Source organism: Lepisosteus oculatus, chromosome 17 (genome assembly GCF_040954835.1).
Source record: "Lepisosteus oculatus isolate fLepOcu1 chromosome 17, fLepOcu1.hap2, whole genome shotgun sequence".
Lineage (NCBI taxonomy): Eukaryota > Metazoa > Chordata > Actinopteri > Semionotiformes > Lepisosteidae > Lepisosteus > Lepisosteus oculatus.
Window position 1 is genome coordinate 1,755,134 of NC_090712.1, and position 13,115 is coordinate 1,768,248.

The following is a 13,115-nucleotide window of genomic DNA, read 5'->3' on the forward strand; positions in this document are numbered from 1 at the left end:
AGCGACAGCCACACTGTTCCCCCAGTCTGTGCCATCTCTCCTGCTGGCCTGATGGAGAACATGCCGGAGGAGCAGGTCTGTCCTTCCTCCATCAGCTCGCGTGGTATGAAAACAGAGAGCCACGACACAAGGAACCAACTGGCGGCTGCAAATTGGGTTTTTGTATGAAAGTAAAAACACTCAAATATTGTTGAAAAATGAGACCCAACCAGACTAGAACCCCAGATTACAAGTTCAAAGTTCTTTATAATCACGAGAGTTTGTCTTTTTGTACACTGACTGAAAAGCTATGACATTATTGTGAGGTTCATTTTCAAAGATTTGTTGCAGAGCTTGTATTACTGTATAAATTTAATGTAAAGTTTTAAAAATACAACAGTGACGATGATTTAAATATGGAAACGATTTTTCCTCTAGGAAAAGTTTGGAAAATTAGCTCAGGTTTATTGAGAAAAATATACAGGTATGTACTTTATAAGATATGTTTACATGACAGGCCTGTGTTTTTTTTTGTTGACTTTCATCTGTTTTTATTTTTCATTTTAGGGGAGAGGCCCTGTAAACTCTATGCTGAAAGAGCACTGAATCTGCCACTGGGAGCAGAGCTGATTACAGGGAATATTTGGTAACTTAACAGATTTCTTTGTCATGGCTATCATGGCTATATCATGGCCACTGTTTCAAATGTGCAGTCGCAAACTGCTCAACTTCTGCTTTTAATGCTAATCTAGTGCAGTGACCTCACACATGTCTCCAGTCAGATTATACCTTGACAGAAGGAAGACTGATCAAACATGCTGTATACATAAAATGATACCTGAGCAACAACATCAAAAAACAGTTTACCAACCCCAGCACTTCCAGTTGACCGAATATAAATTTCACTGCAAAACACTCTGTTCAACTTGAAGACGAAAAGGGGGGATGATATCTGATGAGATGCTGACCAGGAATTTATGCCAATTATTTTAACAAACCTATATGTATTGAGTCAATAACAGCTGTCACAAATGGGTACTGCAATGTTAATCTCTTCCAGGTACATAGGATGGGTTGGTTGAGGCAGAGCCTATTGATATAATGTTTTGCCATGTCCTAAATCTGCCATACTTCCACAGGAATTTTCACTAAAATCAAAATTTCACAATTTATAACGTTAGCACAAGCTTGAAAGAAATGTGTCTTCTTCTGGCATCTCTGCCTGTTTGCCTGTTTTGAACAGAGGTTATATACAGGAGCTGCTCTGAATGCAGGCAGTGCAACAAGGCTTCTGAAGGCAGGGCAGAGATACTGTATGGGATGATGGGGAGTTTGTACTGCAGAAGGGGCTTTTAGCACAGTTGCTGGGCAGCTGTAGGGCAGAGCAGGCGTGAGCCAGGAGCAGGCTGTGTTCCCGTAAGCGTGGTACGAGCAGGAGTCTGAAGTCAGTGGTGGGGGAGGTTTGGGGACAGGAAGGAATGGAGCACAGGACAGTACCACAGACAATGGCGTATTAATCCACATGAGCAAGAGCCTGTAAACTGTTTTCTGTCCTGTCCTGCGGCTGCCCAGCGAGCTCCTGTCCACCTCATCCAACTCAGAGTGCCTGGATGGGCCCGCTGCGGGCCTCCCAGAATGCCCTTTCCAGAGGCGTGTCGTGCCCGTGCAGAGACTGAGGCCCAGGAGGACACGCCCAGAGATCTTTCAGGTACATGCGCAGTACAGCTGGGTGCAAGCCTCTGTAGTCTTGAGAAGTACTGTACATCAGTGGAAAAATCTAACTATACTTTGGCTTACCCTGCAAGGCTGTTCAAGTGTATTGTCTACTTTAATTGCTGGCTTCAATATAGCACACAACATTGATTTTTAATTCGTAATAATGGTAAGATCGGCATCTTCAGGTCATCTTCACAAACCAAATGCAATCATGGAACAGTGTCTATACCAGTGTTTTACAGTATTCGATCTGGAAAATGATACTATAGCTGACTGGGAAATTATAATGAAGGAATAGTTCCTTTCTAATTTGGTTGCACTGTTTCTAATTTTTACTTTTATGCATGGTCAAATGCGCAAAAAAGGACAGTCATATTCTATATGAAACGATCACGCGTTTTTGTGGACAAAGTTCATAGAGAGTTCTTCAAGTGTTCCAGCGAATTTGCTGTTTTTGTTCCTTACTTTCCCACTGCTATATTGTAATTTAGTTTGTGTGCAGAGTGTGTGCAGAGCCCCTATGGTATTTCAGTGTTTTGCTGTTAGAAACAACAGTGAACTCTTCATTGGTGCTGTGTTATACAGATCATGGAAGAAAACGGAGACAAATGGCTACAATAACATCTCTAAACTGTCTCTTCCCACTCCAGTGGGAGCTGTCCTCCTTTGAAGCAGAGCGTGTTTAAGTGGGCTAGGGGATTGGATTTTGTGTGGCTTTCGGGTTTTGAAAAGTTCAACTGGGGATGGTGTTTCTATCATAATATTTATTGTGGTAACCTGTGATGTTGGTAAGCATGGTAAAAGAACAGGCAAATTAGTGAAAGGAAACCCTAATTAAATTCATAATGCATGTACGTTACCATGATAAACCTTCATGAAGGTAAATTGTGAGCCAACAATCTAACAAGGAGAGGGGTAAAAACATAAATCTCTAGAGACTGTGAAAGAGACAGGAAAATTAATTATATTTCTATTATTATATATTCCAATTATGATGCAGACAATAATTTTCCAGTGACTTTTGAGTTAAGTATATGAAGTTATTTGAGTAAGTCATAGGTCATTGGCTGTTGTGATGGCTGTAATACTGTAAAGAAGACATACCATTGATAAATACATTCAAGAGCCTATGATGTATATTGCATTAAGGAAGAGGACTCCGTTGAAGAAACCTCAGAGACCTGTACACAGGAAAACCCTGCTCGTAAGCAGTACTACAAGATCTGGGTTTTTCCTGGAAAATGGATTAATATCTTGTATGACCGGCTGACGTTACTGGCACTGCTGGACAGGTAACCAACCACTTTTCCTCTTTCTCTGGATCACAGTACTTTTAAACCGTTTCAGTGATTTTTTCTATGCCTCCACATAAATCGTTACTATCTTTATTTTTGTAACATAATTCTACCTTTGTTTGCTTTGGTCCTGAGAAGTTGGGTGGACTGACTCTGTTAAATGCACAACTCTTTTTTTATTTCTTGTTTTTGTAAGTGAACGTAGTTGGGTTTTTTTTAAATACTGCTATACTACATTGAAAGAACATCGTGGAAAATTAATAAAGTGGCTTTAATAAGTCCTAATATATCAACACACTGATTCAGAACAATCTATTGGTGAGTACTAAAAGAGGCATCATGTCTTTTAAGAGCATAAGAATGGTAGCAGATGAGAGGAGGTCAATTGGTCCATCTAGATCAGGTTGTTGCTAGCAGATAAATGCTTGTGAGGTTCTCATCTGGCCATGTTATGAAGGAAGCCAGGTTATCAGCTTTAATAAGAAGACTGGACAGCTTGTTCCAGGTTCCCACAACCCTTGGCTCTCTGTTCCTGAGCAAAAGATACTTGTAAGACTTTCCAGGTGAGATCACATTACTAACAGTAGTTTTCCAGGCTTTGATGTAAGCAGCTGAGAGTTAGAACAAAACGCATTTGATAAGGAGACATTCGGGCCAAGGACAAAGACTCTTGCCATGAAGATGATATTGTCTGGTTTGCTCACAGGAACCAGGATGCGGTGGAGAACATGGTGGCTGTGCTTCTGGCATTCCTGGTTTCCTTCCTTGGATTTGTACTGCTGAGCCATGGCTTCTTTAAAGATATATGGATTTTCCAGTTCTGCTTGGTCATCGCTAGCTGTCAGTACTCCTTACTGAAGGTATGCAAGGCTCTGTCCACTTTCACTCAACCCATTGTTTTACTGGTTTACAGGCTTTATGTAAAATGACCTCTATGCTCCATACTAAGAAGAGCAGTGGATTCAGTTAGGTAAAATAATTTGCTTGGTTATTCACCTACTGTAACTGAATGTGACTAACTATGTGATTAAGGTCACAAGTGGTAAGAAGACCCTGAGGATCTTGAGTATTTCAGTGAAAATGTCTGGAGGTGTGACGGGTATTTCTGAATGAACATCCCAATTCCCACACAGCAGAAAGCTCTAAAGCTGAAGCATGGGAGTAGGCTTGGGGTGTCCAGAAGTTCCTGCAGTAGGAAAAAACAGATCATCTGCTGAAGATGTTGCAGTGAGCTGAAAGGCAGCAGAAATGTCTAGAGATCAGTACTATATGCTGGGCAGATTTGACACCTGGGAGATGGCCAGCTGCTGGGATAGTTGTAGCTCTTTTCTGTCATGAGCTTCACTCCCTTTATCAATGTTGTTTCAGAGTGTCCAGCCAGATGCTGCCTCACCAACACACGTAAGTAAAGCAGATATCCAATCAGTCATGTGCTGCAGTTCCAAGACAACATGTTTGTATTTCCAAAGGAAAATGAAACACATTTGATCCTTTGCCCAAGTAGAACTTAAAGAATTGTGAGTACTCAAGGTTTTATAATCAGCTCTAGAATGATAATTTATAGAAACACTTAACTTGACCTGCAAAACAATGAACATGTCTTTTCTTTCCCTTTTTTAGGGACACAATCAGATTGTTGCCTACAGCAGAGCTGCCTATTTTTGTATTTTCTGTGCCCTTATTTGGTTGCTGGAGATTGTTCTGAAGAAACAGGACCTCCCTGTGTCTACAGTCTATGGAATCAGAATAATTTCTCCAGATGTCCTACAATTCATACGAGATGTTTTAATAGGTACACACTGCTGTTGTGTAGTTCTGTAGAGACCTGTGAAAGGTCATACTGTGCAAAAACACTTTTGAAATCAGAGCTCTCAACATCCTTGAAGGAGTGAGGTGATGGTTTTGAGAAATACTCTAAATACGTACAGCCCTGTGATTTGTTAAAACTGGCAAAATTCTCAAAGCTACAGGGTCAGACAAGCAGAACATTTAACATTGGACATCATGCTGATTAGCTGTAGCTAATGCTGATGTAGCTGGAGTTACTCAATTTTCCTTGAAACTTTGAAAGGTAGCTTTGTTTCATGTTTCCACAACTATCCCAGCTTTTCACACCTGATAACATCTCTCAAATGAAACGAAATTCTTCAGGGCCCGAGTCTCAAGAACCATCATCTCTCTTTTTCTAGTGTACAAATAAGTGTGACTTGGATTCCATGTCGGCTTAATGCTGACTTTCCTGTTCCTTACAGTGTATAACTATTCCTGTCTTTGATTATCGTTATCACTTAAATGTTGCAATCATAAATTACACTTCTGACAAAAATGTGAGAAACTAGAAACAAGTATTGCAGGAGGAACATATGACAGTAGTTTAGAAGCTCATTTTGACTTGTTTCCTCCTTTGCTCTGCAGGGTTTGTACACTGCTTTCCAATTATATTTCTTCTGGGCCTCCTCCCCCAAATCAACACCTTCCTGATTTACCTGCTGGAACAAATCGACATGCATTTCTTTGGCGGAACTGGTACGTCTGTTTTTATTTGCTGAAAACAATCCAGCAACAGCATTCCAGCAACACACAGTGAAGAATAGTGGCATTTTCAAGTTCATTAGGATATGTATTTAAATTATATGTGACCCCAAACTAGTGCTCAACAGGCGTAGACGGAGAAAATTACTTTTGACTGTTGGCTGGCTGAATTACTTGTTGATTACTGTATGTGTTGGTTGTGCAGCCTGAAGATGAGATAAGTCTGGCTGAGGGTGGAATGAAATGAATGTGCATTAAAGCAGATATCCATGGTTGTTTAAAGAACTGATTCTTATTTGTGTAACAGTTGTGAGTGTGTGTTTAAGTGCTTGGACATGGGTTTTACCAGGCACTCAGAACTGTGGCCTCATCGCAGACAAATCAAGCGGTTATCTACCTTAAACTGAACTGAATTCCGCCTCAGCAGGCTACTTATCGAACCCGAGGGTTTGCAGAATTAAGTGAAGCATTAGATGTGTGTGATGTTCTTGTTCCTTGCAGCTGTCACAGGGATGACCTCTGCACTGTACAGCTTATCTCGCAGCCTGATTGCATTGGCTACACTTTATGGCTTTTGCTTTGGAGCTCTGAAGGTACAGTAGGTTTGAGTTATTAGTCTCCTCCCAATGAATATTGTAAACGAGGCCAATACATAATTGTACTGGTAAAGGCTGGCAATTAGCTTTATTGGTTCCTGCACAAAAATAAATTCTGTGCCTTTGTGCATAATTCTTAAAACCTAATTTTAGGAAAACACTACCAACTCAGTAAGAGGGATGACTGAAGGCTGAATTTCCTTTCTTTAAACTTTATGAAAGCACCATGACTTTGTTTTTATTTCTTGTTTTATTGTCTTGATTTCAGGAGCCATGGGATGAACAGCACATCCCAGCCCTGTTCTCTGCCTTCTGTGGTCTGCTCGTTGTGTTTTCTTACCACCTCAGTCGCCAGAGCAGTGACCCTTCAGTACTGCTGTAAGGATCCTGCAGACTGAGCCTTACATTGCACTGGGATCGGCATGAAACTAGCACAAACCTCATTCAGTCCTGCTCTAAAAATCTCCTTGTTAAAGAAGTTCCCACGGAATTGCACATATTTGTGAAAAGATCATGTTAAATCTACTGTAGTAATATTTGTATAATTTCTAATGTATTACATTATTACAACTACAGATTTCACACTGATAATGTCTTAACCTAAATTAATCACTTGGGTATTTCTTTAATTATCTGTCACTTTTGATATAGTTTCGGGTAAAAAATCAGAATAACAGAAACCAAAGTCTTTCAAACGCAAACCTTACTGTAGTACCGAAATCTCCCATGCTTTAGATCTAGTCTTGTGCACTGTTACAATAGCAACATGTACGTTTCTTTCTCATTTCAGTGGAGGTATAATAGCAAAGCAGATCAGATTTAATGAAAATAGAAAGAAAAGGGTAAAAACTCTGCACTGGGCAAGAGGTTTCTACCCACCTTTTAGCAACAAAAATATACCTGTAGCAAAGAAAGTTTGGGATTTGCACACAAGACTATATTAAAAATATAACAGTTAAAATTGATATTAACCAAGCAAATTCAGTGGTGTTGAGCTCCTGTAGTCAATTCACAATTTCACAATCGCATGTCAAGCAGCTGTGTTTTGCTCTTTGTCAGATGTCATGCTCCGGGATCGGATACAGGCCTGAAACGGTTGTATTTGCAGGTCTCTGATCCAGTCTAAACTGCTGCCTGATTTAAAAGGCTGTGATGAGGACAACTCAGTGGAAAATGCAGATCCTCTTCCGGAGAAGCTGAGGAATTCAGTGGTAATGGAACTATAATCTAAAGGTGGTTTATCGCTGTTTGGCTGTACAATGTTGCAGTCAAGGCACTTTGCTCACTGTTTTATCCAAACAGGAGAGGATAAAGTGAATCACCTCTACATGCAAGTGAACATTAACCCTTCTCCCTGTCTTCATTCTGCGCAGAGGGAAATTCTCCACTCCGACCTGGTTGTGTGCACTGCAGCGTCTGTTTTAACGTTTGCACTGAGTGCCAGCACTGTGTTTCTGTCCCTAAAGGTAAGCAGCATCCCTATCTTATTTTCTGCTCTTCCCTCTGAATTATTAGATACCGAAGTTCATGTTATTGGGGGGGGGGGGAAAAACGTAACCAGCTGCCGATGTAAATGACGATCATCATCAGTTTTAGAATTTTGTGGCGGTGAACTCCAAAATGGATTATCTCCAGGTAGTATCTGAACCTGGGTAAATGGAAAAAAACGATACTTTCAGAATGACAGGGGAGCGCGTTTTGTGTGCATGAGCTACTCTTCACCCGCTGTCAGTTCTGTGTCCTTGTCTTTTGCAGCCCTTTGTCACCATTGTGTTGTACACGTTAGCTGGGACTGTTGGCGTTGTCACCCACTACCTGATTCCTCAGCTGAGGAAGCACCACCCCTGGCTCTGGGTCTCGCATCCCATTCTCAAAAGTAAAGAGTACACGCAGTACGAACCAAGAGGTCAGTGTGAGCCGAGACAGGCAGAATCGGTCGGCTTTTATAGAGCAGGGTGGCAGGGTCAGGAAACACCAGTTCTCCAGGGGTGCCCGTTCTGTTCTGTTCGCACGTCATTCATCAGTTTTTCTTTCACTCGCTTGGGCGTTTAAAAGAATGGTCCGGGCTGATGCTTTTCATTGAAGGTAAGGAACTTAGGATGCACGTGGGAGCCTGGAAAGACTGTTTCAAGCTTTTGAATGAATCCAGTTCCCTCAAAACTTGCTGTTCGTCCAGCGGTACAAACGTTCTTCTCCAAAATCAAATCATAGAAGGTGGCTGGTGGTCTGTCGCTTCCACGTCTCTGTCTCTCTCTACATGCTGTGAAATCAAAGCGTTGTTGTTTCCAGTCCTGTTTCCTTTCCTGAAAGCGAGACAGTAGAAGTCAGTTTGAGACAGTTGGACTGCTAAGCACTGCTTCCCTGTATGGATCTGACATGATCCAGCCCCACAACTCACAGTTTCTTTCCATGTTTCAGAGGACGCCCACTTAATGTGGTTTGAAAGGCTGCATGTGTGTCTGGTCTGCTGTGAGAAGTTTCTCATTTACCCAGCCATCATCCTCAGCGCCCTGATCAACGACGGCTTCTGCCTCAGCCACAGAAAGAAGCTGGGCACACAGTGAGTAGCGCTTTCCTCTGCTCCAAGGACAGACAATCCTGCTGTCAGGAGGGCATCTGGGGGAACCCTTCAGTCCCAGGAAGAAGAATATACCATAGAATTAATATAATCCCATATTACAAGATATGACCAACTTGGTTGGAAACAATCTTAAAAAATAATTAAAAAGAATAATTTGCATTTAGAAGCATTACAGGCAAAAAGATCCATTTCTATGTGTAAAATATATGTCAAAGTTAATCTACAATATTTTAGAATGTAAATATATATATATCATTATATTTTCAAATGTATTTGTTCCCAACCATTGTAAAAATTGGGCTATACAATTTTTAAATGATATTTTTCAATATCAGAGAATACTCTGGTTTAGGTCCAGGTTAGAACTTTTTAGGACACTCCAAGGTACTGAAGACCATATGCACAAATCTAAAACAAAACCGCAGTGTTATATAATAATTGTCACAGATTCAAGAGTCTTAATAAGTTGTTTTTTTATTCTCTATTCTTATTCACAGAATTGTGATAAACTTTACATAACCGGCCTTAACGCTACTGACTTAAAGGCCTTTCACATATTTTATGTATCAATAAGCACATTGGTCTGATAAAAATATCATTAGACTGTGATGTGATTGTGTCTTTGATTTTCATCAGGCTTGGACAGTGCTTTACAAAAATGTGTCCCTCTATTCAGTGTTTGAAATGTTGGAAAGCCAACTTCTTTTAAAGCTTGTCTTTTTAAAATATTACTTGGAATAGAAGGCAATTGGAAGGCTGTATGTGATAATATCACTAGGTCTGTTGTTGAACAAACATGCTGTCATCCATGGACTGTGTCCTAGTTCAAGGAGAACTGTAAGGCTGCAAATATTAGTCCCATCTAAGTGAAATAATTCTCATGCTCCTACAAATACTGTGTATTTTTTATTTCAATGCCAGTAATACCAGCTTTCAGATATATTTTAGAAACAGTAATGTGCTGTAACGTGTCTTTTTGTCAGTGCTGTGCTTGATCCATTACATTGAATCTGCTACACATGATGGACAAAATTCTGTAGTTGATAGCCTCCTCCTCTTGTCTCTAATATAATATAATAATATATAAGAATAAACAACATATATTTTTATTTGTTGTACTATCGGATGCCTGTGTTCCTACAGGAACTTGTAGTAATAAATAAACTCTCCTGTCCTTAATTCCTTGTCAGAAAGGGATTCAGGAAATGTGTAAGTTGTTCACATGCACCAATGTATCACCACTAGTTTATATTAGACGACCACTGAATGTCCCAGAAGCACTGGAAATGGACCAGTAGTTATTTTGGGAATCCAGAGTGCAGATAGCTCTGGGATTTCTGAACCACTCGAACCAGCCTGCTCACGGCCAGGCGAAGGATCCTGCCGAACCCTTTTAACCCTGCCTGCCTCTGCGTCTGCTCAGCGAGCCCTCAGACATGCCACTTCCCCCCGAGTCTCTTAGGTTTCTGTGTTTTGCTCCAGCTGTGATGTCTTGTTGATGACAGTTGCTGGGATGAAGCTGCTGCGCTCCTCCTTTTGCCATCCCAGTTTCCAGTGCGTGACGCTGATATTCACCTTACTGTTCTTCAAGTACGATTACAGCTGGGCGTCTGAGACATTCCTCCTGGACTTCTTCCTCATGTCCATTGTGTTCCACAAGGTGAGTGAGGGGGACCTCACAGAGGTCACTGCAGATGGGAGCCCGCTGTCTGGGCTGGTGGTTGCTGCGTTTGAGAAGGACTTCCTTGTAAATGGTACCAGCTCCATGTCTGTGACCATAAGAGGACCTGTACTTAATTAACAGTGTAACCCTGAGAATATGCTTGAGACATACAGTACATTGTCTTTTCGTAAATAGGCAAAAGAGTTTACATTTACTGATTTATTTTTTGAGATCCGATGTTTAATTATTTAATGAATAATTAAAAACCAGGGTATGTGTAATAATAAGTGAACCCCTAGTTTAGGGAGTTTGAGCTGCCCTGTCCTGTATAGTGGTCATAAACCTTGAGTTTATGTGGACGCATATCATGCCATGATCAAAAGAGATTTCAGAAGGAATCACAAATAGAGTAGCTGATGCCCATCAGTCTGGAGACTGTCAGATAGATTCTCTACATAAGAAAAATATTCAAGACCATGGTGACTCTACCCGAATAGTCATCTTGTCAAGACTGCCCCAAGAATAACGCTTAAAAAGATCCAGGAATTCACAAAGAGCAACAGAGTAACATATAATGATCTGCAGACCTACCTTGCTGCGATTGATGTCAGTGTTCATGCATCAGCCATCACAAGACTGAATGGAATGGATTTCATGGTAGGATAGCCAGGAAGAAACTGTTGTGCTCTAAAAAGAACATTGCTGTCTCAAGTTGATGAAAGAGCACCTGGGTGATCCACACGTCCACACAGAAGAACCTCATTCTGACCATCAAACGTGGTAGTGGGACTACCATGATTTATAATAATAATAATAATAATAATAATAATAATAATAATAATAATAAACTTTATTTTATATAGCACCTTTAAAGGTGGCTTCTCAAAGTGCTTTACAGGATGACAATAACAATATATAACAATAATGATTTGAGGCTGTTTTGCTGCCTCAGGACCTAGATGGTTTCTTATCATTGACAGACCCATGAATTCCAAAAAATGCAGGAATATGGACCAACCTAGAAATTTGGACCGACCTGTAACTAGAAGAAGATATTTAAATATTTCAGGCACACATTTGACAAAAGAATGAATAAATCAAATAACAAATATTAAGATTCAGACCTCAGAAGCTACGCAAGGACCTGGTCTGCATTCTAAGGAAAACCAGGATGATGCTGTAAATAGTGTTGGGGCACCGGAAGGTAAAAGCTCTTTCCTCTGGCCCAATACTAAATCAGTATCTCCATATGGCAAAATATAGATGAGATGTTAAACCAAGGTCTTGACTAAATATGGCCTCCTGTGTCACTTCTGTGGAATCTCAAGAGAGGGCAGAACCAGACTTGATATTGGTTTACCCTGCGTGATTCAGGTAGCTGGTGATGCCCCAGCGATGATGTCCAGCCCATATTCCATGTGTCCCAGTCCAGAGTTATGGATTACCTCCTGTTAGTTGTATTTCTATTAGAAACTAATAGAATGTACTAATTGGTCCTGTCTTCAGCCCTCTGAAGCTGAAACGGTTCTGTCTACCAGAAGGCAGTGCTTTGGGTTTGGGATTTAGGAGTTCCCTTGCAGTGCTGACTGACCTCTCTGTCCTCATTGCTGCAGCTCCGGGACCTCCTCTACAAGCTGCACTTTGTCCTGGTGTATGTGGCGCCGTGGCAGATCTCCTGGGGAAGTGCATTTCACGCTGTCGCTCAGCCCTTCGCTGTGCCACGTATCCTTTCTCCCCCGCCTGCCTCCAGTCTTCCCCACGCCGGGAACCATTGTGTCTTTACAGAAATGAACCACTCCCGACAGAGAAACCTCCCGCCGGCGTCTGGAAAGTTTGCAGAACTATGAAACCCCTCTTACCAACTTGTAAAAAAGAATCAAGCAGCTTTATGTGTCAGCAGGGAATCTCCTGGCTCCTTATCCAAGTGGGACAGAAGCGGTTTTGCTTTGCACTGTCCCGCTGTGCTGAAGTCCCCTTTCCTTCACTGAGAAGCGCTTATCAACTCTAGTGTTATCTGAAACACAAAAGCGAATCCATTGCCCTTGTAATAAGCAATGTGATTTGTAATAGTGTTGCAACACATGCATGAAATTAGACCTGTAATGGTTTTAATGGGAACTACTGTACATCATGACATGTCACCAGAATACCCCCCCCCAGCACGTCCCCACGCTGCAGGAGGTCAGAGGTGAGCAGCTGTACTACCACTCACCTCCTCCAGCTTGCTGCTGCAGTACTGAATCCACTCCAGGTACACGTTGCAGAAACTGGCCCTGGTCACTCCTTGGAGGCAGAGGACGTAGTCCTCGTCGATCTTGACACTGAACACGGCGGGGTCTCTCTCGATGTGGTGCCACTTGGTGTACACCTGGAGTGCCTGCTGCACTGAAGGCTCTTTGATCCACTCCTGAAGCTTAGGGTTGATATCCCACCAGCGTCTGGAAATTGTTCCGTTGTCCAAATATTTTGCAGAACTATGAAGCCTCTCTTACCAACCTGTAAAAATGAATCTAGCAGCTTTATGTGTCAGCAGGGAGTCTCCTGGCTCCTTGTGCTCTGTCCCGCTGTGCTGAAGTCCCTTTTCCTTCACTGAGAAGCGCAGACTCAGCCATGCTCCTGCTCCAGACCTTGGTGACCTCACTGTTCTACATCCCACTCAGTCCTTTCCTCGGCAGTGCCATCTTCGTCCTTTCCTATCCCCGACCGGTCAAGTTTTGGGAAAGAAACTACAAGTAAGGATTGCTTTCTTTTGG

The 13,115-nt window shown here is 41.7% G+C and overlaps 1 protein-coding gene across 5 annotated transcripts in view; it reads left to right on the top strand.

Moving 5' to 3' along the window:
• Positions 1 to 13,115, top strand: part of pcnx2 (pecanex 2) — a 37,303-nt gene that overhangs the window by 11,648 nt on the left and 12,540 nt on the right. For all 5 annotated transcript variants that reach the window (XM_015362524.2, XM_015362518.2, XM_015362521.2 and 2 more), the window contains exons 8-23: positions 547 to 625; positions 1,552 to 1,687; positions 2,845 to 2,987; positions 3,697 to 3,850; positions 4,359 to 4,391; positions 4,611 to 4,782; positions 5,406 to 5,516; positions 6,024 to 6,115; positions 6,387 to 6,496; positions 7,227 to 7,329; positions 7,492 to 7,584; positions 7,874 to 8,024; positions 8,537 to 8,678; positions 10,182 to 10,359; positions 11,976 to 12,084; positions 12,965 to 13,094. In XM_015362524.2, the coding sequence (XP_015218010.2) occupies positions 547 to 625; positions 1,552 to 1,687; positions 2,845 to 2,987; positions 3,697 to 3,850; positions 4,359 to 4,391; positions 4,611 to 4,782; positions 5,406 to 5,516; positions 6,024 to 6,115; positions 6,387 to 6,496; positions 7,227 to 7,329; positions 7,492 to 7,584; positions 7,874 to 8,024; positions 8,537 to 8,678; positions 10,182 to 10,359; positions 11,976 to 12,084; positions 12,965 to 13,094 (1,936 nt within the window). The remainder of the gene's footprint in view (positions 1 to 546; positions 626 to 1,551; positions 1,688 to 2,844; positions 2,988 to 3,696; positions 3,851 to 4,358; positions 4,392 to 4,610; positions 4,783 to 5,405; positions 5,517 to 6,023; positions 6,116 to 6,386; positions 6,497 to 7,226; positions 7,330 to 7,491; positions 7,585 to 7,873; positions 8,025 to 8,536; positions 8,679 to 10,181; positions 10,360 to 11,975; positions 12,085 to 12,964; positions 13,095 to 13,115) is intronic.